We start from the raw sequence: 19,745 nt of genomic DNA, 5'->3' as shown, positions 1-19,745 counted from the left end.
ACTCAGGATCAGTAATGTAATAAATGTACACAGTGACTGCACCAGCAGAAGAGTTAGTGCAGCTCTGGAGTATAATACAGGATGTAACTCAGGATCAGTAATGTAATGTATGTACACAGTGACTGCACCAGCAGAATAGTGAGTGCAGCTCTGGAGTATAATACAGGATGTAACTCAGGATCAGTAATGTAATGTATGTACACAGTGACTGCACCAGCAGAATAGTGAGTGCAGCTCTGGAGTATAATACAGGATGTAACTCAGGATCAGTAATGTAATGTATGTACACAGTGACTGCACCAGCAGAATAGTGAGTGCAGCTCTGGAGTATAATACAGGATGTTACTCAGGATCAGTACAGGATAAGTAATGTAACGTATGTACATAGTGACTGCACCAGCAGAATAGTGAGCACAGCTCTGGAGTATAATATGGGATGTAACTCAAGATCAGTACAGGATAAGTAATGTAATGTATGTACATAGTGACTGCACCAGCAGAATAGTGAGCACAGCTCTGGAGTATAATACAGGATGTAACTCAGGATCAGTAATGTAATGTATGTACACAGTGACTGCACCAGCAGAATAGTGAGTGCAGCTCTGGAGTATAATACAGGATGTAACTCAGGATCAGTACAGGATCAGTAATGTAATGTATGTACACAGTGACTCCACCAGCAGAATAGTGAGTGCAGCTCTGCAGTATAATACAGGATATAACTCAGGATCAGTAATGTAATGTATGTACACAGTGACTGCACCACCAGAAGAGTGAGTGCAGCTCTGGAGTATAGTACAGGATATAACTCAGGATCAGTACAGGATAAGTAATGTAATGTATGTACACAGTGACTGCACCAGCAAAATAGTGAGTGCAGCTCTGGAGTATAATACAGGATGTAACTCAGGATCAGTAATGTAATGTATGTACACAGTGACTGCACCAGCAGAATAGTGAGTGCAGCTCTGGAGTATAATACAGTATGTAACTCAGGATCAGTAATGTAATGTATGTACACAGTGACTGCACCAGCAGAATAGTGAGTGCAGCTCTGGGGTATAATACAGGATGTAACTCAGAATCAGTACAGGATCAGTAATGTATATACTCAGTGACTGCACCAGCAGAATAGTGAGTGCAGCTCTGGAGTATAATACAGGATGTAATTCAGGATCAATACAGGATGTAATTCAGGATCAGTACAGGATAAGTAATGTAATGTATGTACACAGTGACTGCACAAGCAGAATATTGAGTGCAGCTCTGGAGTATAATACAGTATGTAACTCAGGATCAGTACAGGATAAGTAATGTAATGTGTGTACACAGTGACTGCACCAGCAGAATAGTGAGTGCAGCTCTGGAGTATAATACAGGATGTAACTCAGGATCAGTACAGGATCAGTAATGTAATGTATGTACACAGTGACTGCACCAGCAGAATAGTGAGTGCAGCTCTAGAGTATAATACAGGATGTAACTCAGGATCAGTACAGGATCAGTAATGTAATGTATGTACACAGTGACTGCACCAGCAGAATAGTGAGTGCAGCTCTAGAGTATAATACAGGATGTAACTCAGGATCAGTACAGGATCAGTAATGTAATGTATGTACACAGTGACTCCACCAGCAGAATAGTGAGTGCAGCTCTGCAGTATAATACAGGATATAACTCAGGATCAGTAATGTAATAAATGTACACAGTGACTGCACCAGCAGAAGAGTGAGTGCAGCTCTGCAGTATAGTATAGGATATAACTCAGGATCAGTACAGGATAAGTAATGTAATGTATGTACACAGTGACTGCACCAGCAGAATAGTGAGTGCAGCTCTGGAGTGTAATACAGGATGTAACTCAGGATCAGTAATGTAATGTATGTACACAGTGACTGCACCAGCAGAATAGTGAGTGCAGCTCTGGAGTATAATACAGGATGTAACTCAGAATCAGTAATGTAATGTATGTACACAGTGACTGCACCAGCAGAATAGTGAGTGCATCTCTGGAGTATAATACAGGATGTAACTCAGGATCAGTAATGTAATGTATGTACACAGTGACTGCACCAGCAGAATAGTGAGTGCAGCTCTGGAGTATAATACAGGATGTAACTCAGGATCAGTAATGTAATGTATGTACACAGTGACTGCACCAGCAGAATAGTGAGTGCATCTCTGGAGTATAATACAGGATGTAACTCAGGATCAGTAATGTAATGTATGTACACAGTGACTGCACCAGCAGAATAGTGAGTGCAGCTCTGGAGTATAATACAGGATGTTACTCAGGATCAGTACAGGATAAGTAATGTAACGTATGTACATAGTGACTGCACCAGCAGAATAGTGAGCACAGCTCTGGAGTATAATACGGGATGTAACTCAAGATCAGTACAGGATAAGTAATGTAATGTATGTACATAGTGACTGCACCAGCAGAATAGTGAGCACAGCTCTGGAGTATAATACAGGATGTAACTCAGGATCAGTAATGTAATGTATGTATACAGTGACTGCACCAGCAGAATAGTGAGTGCAGCTCTGGAGTATAATACAGGATGTAACTCACGATCAGTACAGGATAAGTAATGTAACGTATGTACATAGTGACTGCACCAGCAGAATAGTGAGCACAGCTCTGGAGTATAATACGTGATGTAACTCAAGATCAGTACAGGATAAGTAATGTAATGTATGTACATAGTGACTGCACCAGCAGAATAGTGAGCACAGCTCTGGAGTATAATACAGGATGTAACTCAGCATCAGTAATGTAATGTATGTACACAGTGACTCCACCAGCAGAATAGAGAGTGCAGCTCTGGAGTATAATACAGGATGTAACTCAAGATCAGTAATGTAATGTATGTACACAGTGACTGCACCAGCAGAATAGTGAGTGCAGCTCTGGAGTATAATACAGGATGTAACTCAGGATCAGTACAGGATAAGTAATGTAACGTATGTACATAGTGACTGCACCAGCAGAATAGTGAGCACAGCTCTGGAGTATAATACGGGATGTAACTCAAGATCAGTACAGGATAAGTAATGTAATGTATGTACATAGTGACTGCACCAGCAGAATAGTGAGTGCAGCTCTGGAGTATAATACAGGATATAACTCAGGATCAGTACAGAATAAGTAATGTAATGTATGTACACAGTGACTGCACCAGCAGAATAGTGAGCACAGCTCTGGAGTATAACACAGGATGTAACTCAAGATCAGTATTGTATGTACACAGTGACTGCACCAGCAGAATAGTGAGCACAGCTCTGGAGTATAATACAGGATGTAACTCAGGATCAGTAATGTAATGTATGTACATAGTGACTGCACCAGCAGAATAGTGAATGCAGCTCTGGAATATAATACAGGGTGTAACTCAGGATCAGTAATGTAATGTATGTACACAGTGACTGCACCAGCAGAATAGTGAGTGCAGCTCTGGAGTATAATACAGGATGTAACTCAGGATCAGTAATGTAATGTATGTACATAGTGACTGCACCAGCAGAATAGTGAGTGCAGCTCTGGAGTATAATACAGGATATAACTCAGGATCAGTACAGGATCAGTAATGTAATGTATGTACACAGTGACTGCACCAGCAGAATAGTGAGTGCAGCTCTGGAGTATAATACAGGATGTAACTCAGGATCAGTACAGGATAAGTAATGTAATGTATGTACATAGTGACTGCACCAGCAGAATAGTGAGCACAGCTCTGGAGTATAATACAGGATGTAACTCAGGATCAGTAATGTATGTGCACAGTGACTGCACCAGCAGAATAGTGAGCACAGCTCTGGAGTATAATACAGGATGTAACTCAAGATCAGTAATGTAATGTATGTACACAGTGACTGCACCAGCAGAATAGTGAGTGCAGCTCTGGAATATAATACAGGGTGTAACTCAGGATCAGTAATGTAATGTATGTACACAGTGACTGCACCAGCAGAATAGTGAGTGCAGCTCTGGAGTATAATACAGGATGTAACTCAGGATCAGTAATGTAATGTATGTACACAGTGACTGCACCAGCAGAATAGTGAGTGCAGCTCTGGGGTATAATACAGGATGTAACTCAGAATCAGTACTGGATCAGTAATGTATATACTCAGTGACTGCACCAGCAGAATAGTGAGTGCAGCTCTGGAGTATAATACAGGATGTAATTCAGGATCAATACAGGATGTAATTCAGGATCAGTACAGGATAAGTAATGTAATGTATGTACACAGTGACTGCACATGCAGAATATTGAGTGCAGCTCTGGAGTATAATACAGTATGTAACTCAGGATCAGTACAGGATAAGTAATGTAATGTGTGTACACAGTGACTGCACCAGCAGAATAGTGAGTGCAGCTCTGGTGTATAATACAGGATGTAACTCAGGATCAGTACAGGATCAGTAATGTAATGTATGTACTCAGTGACTGCACCAGCAGAATAGTGAGTGCAGCTCTAGAGTATAATACAGGATGTAACTCAGGATCAGTACAGGATCAGTAATGTAATGTATGTACACAGTGACTCCACCAGCAGAATAGTGAGTGCAGCTCTGCAGTATAATACAGGATATAACTCAGGATCAGTAATGTAATAAATGTACACAGTGACTGCACCAGCAGAAGAGTGAGTGCAGCTCTGGAGTATAGTACAGGATATAACTCAGGATCAGTACAGGATAAGTAATGTAATGTATGTACACAGTGACTGCACCAGCAGAATAGTGAGTGCAGCTCTGGAATATAATACAGGGTGTAACTCAGGATCAGTAATGTAATGTATGTACACAGTGACTGCACCAGCAGAATAGTGAGTGCAGCTCTGGAGTATAATACAGGATGTAACTCAGGATCAGTAATGTAATGTATGTACACAGTGACTGCACCAGCAGAATAGTGAGTGCAGCTCTGGGGTATAATACAGGATGTAACTCAGAATCAGTACAGGATCAGTAATGTATATACTCAGTGACTGCACCAGCAGAATAGTGAGTGCAGCTCTGGAGTATAATACAGGATGTAATTCAGGATCAATACAGGATGTAATTCAGGATCAGTACAGGATAAGTAATGTAATGTATGTACACAGTGACTGCACAAGCAGAATATTGAGTGCAGCTCTGGAGTATAATACAGTATGTAACTCAGGATCAGTACAGGATAAGTAATGTAATGTGTGTACACAGTGACTGCACCAGCAGAATAGTGAGTGCAGCTCTGGTGTATAATACAGGATGTAACTCAGGATCAGTACAGGATCAGTAATGTAATGTATGTACACAGTGACTGCACCAGCAGAATAGTGAGTGCAGCTCTAGAGTATAATACAGGATGTAACTCAGGATCAGTACAGGATCAGTAATGTAATGTATGTACACAGTGACTCCACCAGCAGAATAGTGAGTGCAGCTCTGCAGTATAATCCAGGATATAACTCAGGATCAGTAATGTAATAAATGTACTCAGTGACTGCACCAGCAGAAGAGTGAGTGCAGCTCTGGAGTATAGTACAGGATATAACTCAGGATCAGTACAGGATAAGTAATGTAATGTATGTACACAGTGACCGCACCAGCAGAATAGTGAGTGCAGCTCTGGAGTATAATACAGGATGTAACTCAGGATCAGTAATGTAATGTATGTACACAGTGACTGCACCAGCAGAATAGTGAGTGCATCTCTGGAGTATAATACAGGATGTAACTCAGGATCAGTAATGTAATGTATGTACACAGTGACTGCACCAGCAGAATAGTGAGTGCAGCTCTGGAGTATAATACAGGATGTAACTCAGGATCAGTACAGGATAAGTAATGTAACGTATGTACATAGTGACTGCACCAGCAGAATAGTGAGCACAGCTCTGGAGTATAATACGGGATGTAACTCAAGATCAGTACAGGATAAGTAATGTAATGTATGTACATAGTGACTGTACCAGCAGAATAGTGAGCACAGCTCTGGAGTATAATACAGGATGTAACTCAGGATCAGTAATGTAATGTATGTATACAGTGACTGCACCAGCAGAATAGTGAGTGCAGCTCTGGAGTATAATACAGGATGTAACTCAGGATCAGTACAGGATAAGTAATGTAACGTATGTACATAGTGACTGCACCAGCAGAATAGTGAGCACAGCTCTGGATTATAATACGGGATGTAAGTCAAGATCAGTACAGGATAAGTAATGTAATGTATGTACATAGTGACTGCACCAGCAGAATAGTGAGCACAGCTCTGGAGTATAATACAGGATGTAACTCAGGATCAGTAATGTAATGTATGTACACAGTGACTCCACCAGCAGAATAGAGAGTGCAGCTCTGGAGTATAATACAGGATGTAACTCAAGATCAGTAATGTAATGTATGTACACAGTGACTGCACCAGTAGAATAGTGAGTGCAGCTCTGGAGTATAATACAGGATGTAACTCAGGATCAGTACAGGATAAGTAATGTAATGTATGTACATAGTGACTGCACCAGCAGAATAGTGAGCACAGCTCTGGAGTATAATACGGGATGTAACTCAAGATCAGTACAGGATAAGTAATGTAATGTATGTACATAGTGACTGCACCAGCAGAATAGTGAGTGCAGCTCTGGAGTATAATACAGGATATAACTCAGGATCAGTACAGGATAAGTAATGTAATGTATGTACACAGTGACTGCACCAGCAGAATAGTGAGTGCAGCTCTGGAGTATAATACAGGATGTAACTCAAGATCAGTAATGTATGTACACAGTGACTGCACCAGCAGAATAGTGAGCACAGCTCTGGAGTATAACACAGGATGTAACAAGATCAGTAATGTATGTACACAGTGACTGCACCAGCAGAATAGTGAGCACTGCTCTGGAGTATAATACAGGATGTAACTCAAGATCAGTAATGTAATGTATGTACACAGTGACTGCACCAGCAGAATAGTGAATGCAGCTCTGGAATATAATACAGGGTGTAACTCAGGATCAGTAATGTAATGTATGTACACAGTGACTGCACCAGCAGAATAGTGAGTGCAGCTCTGGAGTATAATACAGGATGTAACTCAGGATCAGTACAGGATCAGTAATGTAATGTATGTACATAGTGACTGCACCAGCAGAATAGTGAGTGCAGCTTTGGAGTATAATACAGGATATAACTCAGGATCAGTACAGGATCAGTAATGTAATGTATGTACACAGTGACTGCACCAGCAGAATAGTAAGTGCAGCTCTGGAGTATAATACAGGATGTAACTCAGGATCAGTACAGGATAAGTAATGTAATGTATGTACATAGTGACTGCACCAGCAGAATAGTGAGCACAGCTCTGGAGTATAATACAGGATGTAACTCAGGATCAGTAATGTATGTACACAGTGACTGCACCAGCAGAATAGTGAGTGCAGCTCTGGAGTATAATACAGGATGTAACTCAGAATCAGTAATGTAATGTATGTACACAGTGACTGCACCAGCAGAATAGTGAGTGCAGCTCTGGAGTATAATACAGGATGTAACTCAGGATCAGTACAGGATCAGTAATGTAATGTATGTACATAGTGACTGCACCAGCAGAATAGTGAGTGCAGCTCTGGGGTATAATACAGGATGTAACTCAGGATCAGTACAGGATCAGTATTGTAATGTATGCACACAGTGACTGCACCAGCAGAATAGTGAGTGCAGCTCTGGAGTATAATACAGGAGGTAACTCTGGATCAGTACAGGATCAGTAATGTAATGTATTTACACAGTGACTGCACCAGCAGAATAGTGAGTGCAGCTCTGGAGTATAATACAGGATGTAACTCAGGATCAGTAATGTAATGTATGCACACAGTGACTGCACCAGCAGAATAGTGAGTGCAGCTCTGGAGTATAATACAGGATGTAACTCAGGATCAGTAATGTAATGTATGTACACAGTGACTGCACCAGCAGAATAGTGAGTGCAGCTCTGGAGTATAATACAGGATGTAACTCAGGATCAGTAATGTAATGTATGCACACAGTGACTGCACCAGCAGAATAGTGAGTGCAGCTCTGGAGTATAATACAGGATGTAACTCAGGATCAGTAATGTAATGTATGCACACAGTGACTGCACCAGCAGAATATTGAGTGCAGCTCTGGGGTAGTGTGCAGTATGTTAGTTAATGTGGATTTTCTCTCACAGTAGTGACATACATGCATTAGTGTTTGTGGTAATTGTTGAATGCTCAGAGTGTCCGTTCCTATTTTTTATGCAGTAATTTATGAGGTCCTTATACATTCGGCGCCTGTCTCCAATGTCTGCTGAAGTGAATCTCATCTTGAGACTTTAATTAGACGTACATCTGCTTTCTGATTTAGTTGGTGCCGGCCGTGTGTATTCATGGAGCGTAACCATTTTAATTAGTGTTTGCCACAGTTTCCTAAAGCGATTATCCACAGGAGAACAGTTTTTTTCTCTGGTTTTCTCTAAATAAGTGTCGATCCAGTTATGATTATTTTCCTTTTAGTTTTTGGGCTCCCTTGTTCTCATCCCGAGCTCCAAATACCCAGCACAGACTCTAGATTGTTCCCTCAGCCACCACAAGGGGGAGATCATGTGTCACACACGTGGATGGTGGGCCCACTGCGCCACGGTCCGGGCTTACCTAGCTAAGCGGCTACCTGGTTTTCACTTGGGCTCCTGATGGTGAGGTTAGGCTTGAGCTGCAGGTGGCCGCCAGGTATCACTCCAAGGGCAGTCCCCGGTACTGTGGCAGCTTACCCCAAGGGTCAGGATCAAAGACACGGACTCGGAGTCCAAGGAAGGATGGACGCTGGTGCTGGTTCAGACAGTGCAGATCCTGGAACACTTGACTTGAATACCCCTTTTAAGAGACGGGCAGCGCTCATGCCTTAAGCGCTCCTCTGGGAGATCCGCATTCTGTGTGCAGACCCAGGGAGCAGGAAACTGCGTCAAGCCAGAGAGACGTCACCGAGCGACCGTGGCGGTCAGTATGTCAGCGTCCCTGCAGGGAGGAGGGAGAGGGGATATGCAGGGATGCTGGCATTAGTGTTACAATGTTCCCCCTTTAACTATCTCTTCAAGCAAGCAAGAAATTTAGCTCCAAACCGGAGTCAGGGTAGGCCATCTCAACGATCCAGATACCTCCACCGGATACTACTACATTCAGAGTCAACAGTGGAGAGGAATTACTCTCGCCCAGGTTAGCTTTTGCCGCAGACCCTAGGCTTTGGAGTTTATCCGACTTTTCAGGACAAGAACGGATGAGATGTTACGTGCTAACACAGTAGTAGCACAGTCCATTGGCACACCAGTGTTCTGGCTGCTGCTGCTCAGCCTGGTCCACACCGTCGACATGCATAGGTTCAGAGAAGACAGTTGTCTCAGAAGGCAGGAGAATGAGCGGTCTCTGGAAGGAGCCAGACGTGACGGTTTCCTCTCATTCATCATCGTTCTTGAAACCTGAGGTTGATCCGGGTTGCCAGGGAAATCGGGTAATCTGGGTAGCAGGGATGTCTCAACAAGCCAGTTTGTTCTTAATCCTTCCGGACATTCCCTCCCAGAAGGAGCTACCAGAGCCTCGTCATTCCAGCCAAGTTCGAAAGACGGTGCGGAACCGGATGGCATTCTGGTCTACATTCAGACCTCCCTGATTCAGCCTGAGAAGAGAAGATGCAGCTGAAGACGCACAACCCGGCTCATCAAAGACCTTTCAGAAGGCAACCAGGAAGGCCTGCAGATCCTAGGTCACAGGGTCCCCTCTCTCCCACAAGGGGTTGAGCTACGCTGGGGCCTCTCCTGCTAGGTGGGACATCAGTAATCCCACTTTAGCCCTCCGGAGCGGTCTCAGGTTCCGGTACCGACGGAGCGATGTCAGGTTTAGGTACTGCCGGAGCGATCTCAGGTTCAGGTACCGCCGGAGCGATGTCAGGTTTAGGTACAACCGGAGCGATGTCAAGTTTAGGTACAGCCGGAGCGATGTCAGGTTTAGGTACCGCCGGAGCGATGTCAGGTTTAGGTACCGCAGGAGCGATGTCAGGTTTAGGTACAACCGGAGCGATGTCAGGTTTAGGTACAGCCGGAGCGATGTCAAGTTCAGGTACCGCCGGAGCGATGTCAGGTTTAGGTACCGCCGGAGTGATGTCAGGTTTAGGTACCGCCGGAGCGATCTCAGGCTCAGGTACCGCCGGAGCGATCTCAGGCTCAGGTACCGCCGGAGCGATGTCAGGTTTAGGTACCGCCGGAGCGATCTCAGGTTCAGGTACAGCCTGAGCGATGTCAGGTTTAGGTACCGCCGGAGCGATGTCAGGTTTAGGTACCGCCGGAGCGGTCTCAGGTTCAGGTACCGCCGGAGCGATGTTAGGTTTAGGTACTGCCGGAGCGATCTCAGGTTCAGGTACAGCCTGAGCGATATCAGGTTTAGGTACCGCCGGAGCGATGTCAGGTTTAGGTACCGCCAGAGCGATGTCAGGTTTAGGTACCGCTGGAGCGATGTCAGGTTTAGGTACCGCCGGAGCGATGTCAGGTTTAGGTACCGCCGGAGCGATGTCAGGTTCAGGTACCACCAGAGCGATGTCAGGTTTAGGTACAACCAGAGCGATGTCAGGTTTAGGTACCGCCGGAGCGATGTCAGGTTCAGGTACCGCCAGAGCGATGTCAGGTTTAGGTACCGCCGGAGCGATGTCAGGTTCAGGTACCGCCGGAGCGATGTCAGGTTTAGGTACCGCCGGAGCGATGTCAGGTTTAGGTACCGCCGGAGCGATGTCAGGTTCAGGTACAGCCGGAGCGATATCAGGTTTAGGTACAACCAGAGCGATGTCAGGTTTAGGTACCGCTGGAGCGATGTCAGGTTCAGGTACAGCCGGAGCGATATCAGGTTTAGGTACAACCAGAGCAATGTCAGGTTTAGGTACCGCCAGAGCGATGTCAGGTTTAGGTACCGCCGGAGCGATGTCAGGTTTAGGTACCCCTGGAGTGATCTCCGGTTCAGGTACAGCCGGAGCGATATCAGGTTTAGGTACAACCGTAGCGATGTCAGGTTTAGGTACCGCCGGAGCGATGTCAGGTTCAGGTACCGCCGGAGCGATGTCAGGTTCAGGTACCGCCGGAGCGATGTCAGGTTTAGGTACCGCCGGAGCGATGTCAGGTTTAGGTACTGCCAGAGCGATGTCAGGTTTAGGTACCGCCGGAGCGATGTCAGGTTTAGGTACCGCCGGAGCGATGTCAGGTTCAGGTACCGCCGGAGCGATGTCAAGTTCAGGTACCGCTGGAGTGATCTCCGGTTCAGGTACTGCTGGAGTGATCTCCGGTTCAGGTACCGCTGGAGTGATCTGCAGTTCAGGTACCGCCAGAGCGATTTCAGCAACGGGTTCAGGCTCTAACAGAATAGGTTCAGGGACCTGACAACTAACAGGGACAAACTCATTATAACACTAACGAGGGCGATGTACTGACACCTCCCTACAGCAGAGCATGGCTAAAATACTAGATGCCTCCCAGCTATTGGTTGGGAGCAGATTCAAAGTGCGCGCACTACTCCTTTAAGAGGCGGGGAGTGCTTAGTCCGTAAGCTCACCGCTGGGAGACCCGCGCACTGTGTGTGGGCTCAGGAGCAAGACAGAGAGATGGCACTGAGAGGCCGTGGTGGTGAGTATGTCGGCGTCCCTGCCGGGTGGAGGGCGCGGGTATACACTAATTTATATGAAAATTGTCATCCCCAGAGCTCCCTCTAGTGGTGGCTGCCAGAATCGTATCTTTTGTCAGTTTCTTAGACCACACGACTCGTGAACGTCTTCCTTCCCTTCTCACAGTTTTTAACTTTGTAACTTAATTATTCTTATCTATAAATAAAAGTGCTTTGATCTCTTTTTAGAGATGACCAAACGAGATGTTCCCGGATTTGCCATTGGCGGCCTGAGTGGAGGGGAGGAGAAGGACCAGTTTTGGCGGATGGTGACTCTCAGCACTGACTACTTACCCCGGGACAAACCTCGCTACCTTATGGGAGTCGGGTGAGGCCCTTGTGGAAATATTGTGCTTTCTTAAAGGAATTTTGTACGACCGTAAAGGGTACAAGTGAGAAGTTTTCATATATGGGTGCCGAGACCCCCACTGATTGGAAGGGGGGCATATCGCTCAGCTGAGCACTTCTGCCCCTTCGTTCTAGTGATCGTGGGAAGTCTGTGCACCTAAACAGCCATCGATCAAAACTTTTATTCCTTTGACTTCCATCAGTGTGTGATCAGCTGAAGTCCGACTCCTGGCGATCAGGGCAAGAAAGTGTCTGCACAGCGCCACACACACAGCTGTGGCTGTGTCTGGTACTGCAGCACCAGGTACAGTGACCTGTGGCTGAGATTTGGGGCCGTGGTTAAGTTTTTTCAGGGATCTTCTAAGTACGGTGGTCTCCATTATGTCCTGTCTTCGTTTTTTTTTTGTTTTTTTTTTACAGCACCCTTTTTCCTACAACTCTCATCCTCCTGATACATTACTACTGGGGCTGTAGTTCTGTGCGCTGATTACACCACACATCTGTCTTTCTTGACATCATCCTTGATATTGAGACACCATCGACCTCTGAATTACTGCAATCACTGATCTTCAGAGCTTTTCTCTGTCTTTCTCTGACTCTGTGGAGTCTCATCCCCCAGATCCTTACTGATCCCTCTGCTTGGTGGAGTCTCATCCCCCAGATCCTTACTGATCCCTCTGCTTGGTGGAGTCTCATCACCCAGATCCTTACTGATCCCTCTGCTTGGTGGAGTCTCATCCCCCAGATCCCTATTGATCCCTCTGCTTGGTGGAGTCTCATCCCCCAGATCCCTATTGATCCCTCTGCTTGGTGGAGTCTCATCCCCCAGATCCCTACTGATCCCTCTGCTTGGTGGAGTCTCATCCCCCAGATCCCTATTGATCCCTCTGCTTGGTGGAGTCTCATCCCCCAGATCCTTACTGATCCCTCTGCTTGGTGGAGTCTCATCCCCCAGATCCCTATTGATCCCTCTGCTTGGTGGAGTCTCATCCCCGAGATCCCTACTGATCCCTCTGCTTGGTGGAGTCTCATCCCGCAGATCCTTACTGATCCCTCTGCTTGGTGGAGTCTCATCCCGCAGATCCTTACTGATCCCTCTGCTTGGTGGAGTCTCATCCCCCAGATCCCTACTGATCCCTCTGCTTCGTGGAGTCTCATCCCCCAGATCCCTACTGATCCCTCTGCTTGGTGGAGTCTCATCACTCAGATCCTTACTGATCCCTCAGACTCGGAGGTGTCTCATCTCCCAGATCCCTTCCGATCCCTCTGACTCAGTGTAATCTCATCTCCCAGATCTCTACCGATCCCTCTGACTCAGTGGAGTCTCATCTCCCAGATCCCTACTGATCCCTCTGATCCACGATGTATTAGTAGATGAAAAAGTTTCCAAGAACGGTTTCATCCTCTCTGCTCTCTCCTCCAGATACGCCACCGATCTTGTAGTTTGTGTCGCTCTCGGGTGCGACATGTTTGACTGCGTGTTCCCCACCAGGACGGCCGTAAGTATCTTCTCCCTGATATATGATGACGACCTTGAACCCCTTAACCTTTTCTGGAACCGGTTGATACCCAGAGCAAAAGTTCCCCTGCTGTGTAAGGGGTTGTCCAGGCTTGGGGTACAAGACTGCAGTCTGCACAGTGCCAGCTGTTAGGATTCTGCGGTACCAGCGGCAGATACTGATTTGCATACTCTCGCCACATTCTGACTAGACGTGTCTAGCACTTGCATTGAAGATGGCTGCGCACTTCTAGTCGGCATGTGACTGCATGTATGCAAATCATATACTTGTGGTCATGCTCCCAATGGCGGAGAATCCTGACAGGATGCAGTGCGCACACTGTGAGGATTCACAAATCTGCAGTCACATAGACTGCAGACTTGTACCCAAAGCCAGGACAACCCCTTTAAGGCCCCCATACCTATTAGACCTTCGGCTAAACCATTTTGTGGGCCCATCTGGCCCCTTACGGGGAGGGGGGGACGCTGCAGCTGTGGACCTGAAGAAGATTTTCTCCCCCTCCATGGCTGATATCAGGGTCCCCCTGTGAAGCCCCTGAGCCTTCATATGAGACCGTCATTTACACTGTATAGAGAACAAGTCTCCCGAGGAAACTATAAAGAAAGTAAGAAAAGTTCTGAAAAGTTTTTGTTCTGGAAAAGCCGAGGCCTGTTGGGATCGGCCATGTTTGGTCTCCTGGCTCATTATCTCCCGTCCCCGGTGTTATCGCTCGTTATTACAGTTACGCTCCGCAGATCCCCGATCTTCTGCAGCTCCTCAGTAATTCTACTAATCCTTAGAAGACAATCAGGCCCCGTCCTCCCGGGTGTCAGTAAAGCGCTTGTAATCTCAGGGTAACATTAAAGGGGGCGTCCATCTTTAATAAAAGGGGTATTCTCAAGTGTGGAAGTTATCCCCCATTCATTCCCAATCACTAGAGGTCCGATTGCTGGGACCCCCCAATCCTGAGAAGAGGGGCTCTGAAGAGTGCCGGGAATTACTGAGCGCTGCGCCCCCATTAATGAATGGAGCAGAAGTGTACATGATCGACCACCTCAGCTGCTGCAGAACCTCCTCATACACCTCTCTGCTGCTGCAGAACCTCATAATATACCTCAGCTGCTGCAGAACCTTATCATAGTCCTCAGCTGCTGCAGAACCTCATACTACACCTCAGCAGCTGCAGAACCTCATACTACACCTCAGCAGCTGCAGAACCTCATACTACACCTCAGCAGCTGCAGAACCTCATACTACACCTCAGCAGCTGCAGAACCTCATACTACACCTCAGCAGCTGCAGAAACTCATACTACACCTCAGCAGCTGCAGAACCTCATACTACACCTCAGCAGCTGCAGAACCTCATACTACACCTCAGCAGCTGCAGAACCTCATACTACACCTCAGCAGCTGCAGAACCTCATACTACACCTCAGCTGCTGCAGAACCTCATAATACACCTCAGCTGCTGCAGAACCTCATAATACACCTCAGCTGCTGCAGAACCTCATGATACACCTCAGCTGCTGCAGAACCTCATACTACACCTCAGCTGCTGCAGAACCTCATAATACACCTCAGCTACTGCAGAACCTCACAATACACCTCATCTGCTGCAGAACCTCACAATACACCTCAGCTGCTGCAGAACCTCACAGTACACCTCAGCTGCTGCAGAACCTCGCGATACACCTCAGCTGCTGCAGAACCTCGCGATACACCTCAGCTGCTGCAGAACCTCGCGATACACCTCAACTGCTGCAGAACCTCATGATACACCTCAGCTGCTGCAGAACCTCATAATACACCTCAGCTGCTGCAGAACCTCATACTACAACTCAGCTGCTGCAGAACCTCATACTACACCTCAGCTGCTGCAGAACCTCATACTACACCTCAGCTGCTGCAGAACCTCATAATACACCTCAGCTGCTGCAGAACCTCATACTACAAGTCAGCTGCTGCAGAACCTCATAATATACAGCTGCTGCAGAACCTCATAATACACCTCAGCTGCTGCAGAACCTCATAATATACAGCTGCTGCAGAACATCATAGTACACCTCAGCTGCTGCAGAACCTCATAGTACACCTCAGCTGCAGAATCTTATAATACACACCTCAGCTGCTGCAGAACCTCATAATACACACCTCAGCTGCTGCAGAACCTCATAATACACCTCAGCTGCTGCAGAACCTCCTCATATATTTATTTTGTTTCTTGTAGAGGTTCGGCACGGCGCTGGTCCCGTGGGGCTCTCTTCAGATAAAGAACAAACAGTTTGCTAAGGATTTCCAGCCCATAGACGAGGCCTGTAAGTGCCCCACGTGTCAGAGGTAAGTGCTGGGTGACCCCGCACAGGCTATCCGCAGTGACCTCAGTGTCCTCAGACTGATGATTTCCTCCCCAGATATTCCCGCGCTTATATCCATGCGCTGTATAAAAGCGACACCGCAGCGATGCATCACATCACCGTCCACAACATAGCGTACCAGGTATGTGCGTATACAGGGGACACATATACTGCGTACAGTCTGCCCCTCCCACCACAGGGTGACAGGAGGGAGGAGCTATGTGACATGGAGTCTGCTCCTCCCACCACAGAGGTGACAGGAGGGAGGAGCTGTGTGACATGGAGTCTACTCCCCCCACCACAGGGTGACAGGAGGGAGGAGCTGTGTGACATGGAGTCTGCTCCTCCCACCACAGGGTGACAGGAGGGAGGAGCTATGTGACATGGAGTCTGCCCCTCCCACCACAGGGTGACAGGAGGGAGGAGCTATGTGACATGGAGTCTACTCCTCCCACCACAGGGTGACAGGAGGGAGGAGCTATGTGACATGGAGTCTGCTCCTCCCACCACAGGGGTGACAGGAGGGAGGAGCTATGTGACATGGAGTCTGCTCCTCCCACCACAGGGTGACAGGAGGGAGGAGCTATGTGACATGAAGTCTGCTCCTCCCACCACAGGGGTGACAGGAGGGAGGAGCTATGTGACATGGAGTCTGCTCCTCCCACCATGGGGTGACAGGAGGGAGGAGCTATGTGACATGGAGTCTGCTCCTCCCACCACGGGGTGACAGGAGGGAGGAGCTATGTGACATGGAGTCTGCTCCTCCCACCACGGGGTGACAGGAGGGAGGAGCTATGTGACATGGAGTCTGCTCCTCCCACCACAGGGGTGACAGGAGGGAGGATATATGTGACATGGAGTCTGCTCCTCCCACCACAGGGTGACAGAAGGGAGTAGCTGTGTGACATGGAGCCTGCTCCTCCCACCACAGGGTGACAGTCAGGAGGGAGGAGCTGTGTGACATGGAGTCTGCTCCTCCCACCACAGGGTGACACAGTCAGGAGGGAGGAGCTGTGTGACATGGAGTCTGCCCCTCCCACCACAGGGTGACAGGAGGGAGGAGCTATGTGACATGGAATCTGCCCCTCCCACCACAGGGTGACACAGTCAGGAGGGCGCAGCTATGCAACATGGAGTCTGCTCCTCCCACAACAGGGTGACAGTCAGAAGGGAGGAGCTGTGTGACATGGCGCCTGCTCCTCCCACCACAGGGTGACAGTCAGGAGGGAGGAGCTGTGTGACATGGAGTCTCCTCTCACCATCACAGGGTGACACAGTCAGGAGTGAGGAGCTGTGTGACATGGAGTCTGCCCCTCCCACCACAGGGTGACAGGAGGGAGAAGCTGTGTGACATGGAGTCTGCTCCTCCCACCACAGGGTGACAGTCAGGAGGGAGGAGCTGTGTGAAATGGAGTCTGCTCCTCCCACCACAGGGTGACAGTCAGGAGGGAGGAGCTGTGTGAAATGGAGTCTGCTCCTCCCACCACAGGGTGACAGTCAGGAGGGAGGAGCTGTGTGACATGGAGTCTCCTCCTCCCACCACCACAGGGTGACACAGTCAGGAGGGAGGAGCTGTGAGACATGGAGTCTCCTCCTCCCACCACAGGGTGACAGTCAGGAGGGAGGAGCTGTGTGACATGGAGTCTGCTCCTCCCACCACCACAGGGTGACACAGTCAGGAGGGAGGAGCTATGTGACATGGAGTCTGCCCCTCCCACCACATGGTGACAGTCAGGAGGGAGGAGCTGTGTGACATGGAGTCTGCTCCTCCCACCACAGGGTGACAGGGGAGAGGAGCTATGTGACATGGAGTCTGCCTCTCCCACCACATGGTGACAGTCAGGAGGGAGGAGCTGTGTGACATGGAGTCTCCTCCCACCACAGGATGACAGTCAGGAGGGAGGAGCTGTGTGACATGGAGTCTGCTCCTCCCACCACAGGGTGACAGGGGAGAGGAGCTGTGTGACATGGAGTCTGCTCCTCCCACCACCACAGGGTGACACAGTCAGGAGGGAGGAGCTGTGTGACATGGAGTCTGCCCCTCCCACCACATGGTGACAGTCAGGAGGGAGGAGCTGTGTGACATGGAGTCTGCTCCTCCCACCACAGGGTGACAGGAGGGAGGAGCTGTGTGACATGGAGCCTGCTCCTCCCACCACAGGGTGACAGTCAGGAGGGAGGAGCTGTGTGACATGGAGTCTGCTCCTCCCACCACAGGGTGACAGGAGGGAGGAGCTATGTGACATGGAATCTGCCCCTCCCACCACAGGATGACAGTCAGGAGGGAGGAGCTGTGTGACATGGAGTCTCCTCCTCCCACCACAGGGTGACAGTCTGGAGGGAGGAGCTGTGTGACATGGAGTCTGCTCCTCCCACCACCACAGGGTTGACACAGTCAGGAGGGAGGAGCTGTGTGACATGGAGTCTGCCCCTCCCACCACAGGGTGACAGTCAGGAGGGAGGAGCTGTGTGACATGGAGTCTGCTCCTCCCACCACAGGGTGACAGTCAGGAGGAAGGAGCCGTGTGACATGGAGTCTCCTCCTCCCACCACAGGGTGACAGTCAGGAGGGAGGAGCTGTGTGACATGGAGTCTGCTCCTCCCACCACCACAGGGTGACACAGGAGGGAGGAGCTGTGTGACATGGGGTCTGCTCCTCCCACCACAGGGTGACAGTCAGGAGGGAGGAGCTGTGTGACATGGAGTCTGCTCCTCCCACCACATGGTGACAGTCAGGAGGGAGGAGCTATGTGACATGGAGTCTACTCCTCCCACCACAGGGTGACAGGGTAGAGTAGCTATGTCACAGGGAGGACATAACCCGTATTCTCCTTCCGTTCTCCAGCTGAACCTGATGCGCTCGGTGCGGGGTAGCATTGTGAGCGGTTGTTTCCCGCAGTTCGCGCAGGATTTCATGAGAACCATGTATGGCACAAAGGACAAGTACCCACAATGGGCCGTGGATGCCCTACAGACTGTCGGCATCACCTTAGAGTGACCTCTGGATGACATGTCGGACGTCCGTTCCTGCTCCAGGACCCTTCATCTTCTCACACAGGACCGGGAGACGTCGTACCTCCAGCAGACCTGCCGGCGGTGGCTGCTTGCTGACGCAGGAATCCTCCTCCTGTTCCATTACTCTGCAGTTAGATCTGTACCAACCTCCATGTTGGACACCGCCGAGGTCTCCCCAGCATGATGGACGAGGACAGCGTCAAGGACTTGGAGGCAGAACTGTGGTCCCTCACCACCTCCTATATCTGTACTCAAACCTGTCCATTCCTGGGGGTCGTGGTACCCGCTCTGCCCCGGCTGGACGAGGGTTGTCTTCTGTCTTTCTCCACTTTTTTAAATATTTTTTTACAATAAAACAGATGGTGCATATAGCGAGGTCTCTTATATAAACCTTAGCATATTCCAGAAATGGCGCCAGATTGTGCCGAATTCACCAATATGTCACATGATATCTGCTCTTACCTGCCCCCAAAATGATGGACACCTGGGTTCACTTGGTGCGCGACAGGTGTAGGTTATGGGCGGTTCATTAAAGCTTTAGCGTGGCTGGAGACGACCCGCCTAATTCATGATGGGGGTCCAGGAAGCTGAGATTTGAGGTGTTGCTTGCTGGGGTTCTCACACTATAGAGATGACTGGGATGTAGAAGGAACACCGTCCGCTGACCCGGCTGTTATCAGAAAGACCGAATGGACCAGGGTTCATCCCACTGAACGCTCGCTCTCCTTCCCCGATGAGGAGTATACTACTCAGACAACACAGGGTGAGGGTAAAACAGTGTGTCAATACTTTATTGAACCACCAGCAGACAATAAACACATAGT

At 48.5% G+C, this 19,745-nt stretch overlaps 1 protein-coding gene across 1 annotated transcript in view; it reads left to right on the top strand.

Annotated features, from left to right (window-relative positions):
- QTRT1 (queuine tRNA-ribosyltransferase catalytic subunit 1) overlaps nt 1-19,292 on the top strand; it is a 49,178-nt gene extending 29,886 nt beyond the window's left edge. Inside the window, exons 6-10 of the mRNA XM_073650949.1 lie at nt 11,893-12,031; nt 13,475-13,550; nt 15,780-15,889; nt 15,964-16,048; nt 18,752-19,292. Coding sequence (XP_073507050.1) covers nt 11,893-12,031; nt 13,475-13,550; nt 15,780-15,889; nt 15,964-16,048; nt 18,752-18,904 — 563 coding nt within the window. The 3' untranslated portion in view covers nt 18,905-19,292. The remainder of the gene's footprint in view (nt 1-11,892; nt 12,032-13,474; nt 13,551-15,779; nt 15,890-15,963; nt 16,049-18,751) is intronic.
- The last annotated feature ends 453 nt before the right edge of the window (nt 19,293-19,745 follow it).

Source organism: Phyllobates terribilis, unplaced genomic scaffold, assembly GCF_046119375.1.
Source record: "Phyllobates terribilis strain yellow unplaced genomic scaffold, ASM4611937v1 Scaffold_11__3_contigs__length_659146591, whole genome shotgun sequence".
NCBI classification, from domain to species: domain Eukaryota; kingdom Metazoa; phylum Chordata; class Amphibia; order Anura; family Dendrobatidae; genus Phyllobates; species Phyllobates terribilis.
This window is presented reverse-complemented; position numbering and strand designations above follow the sequence as displayed.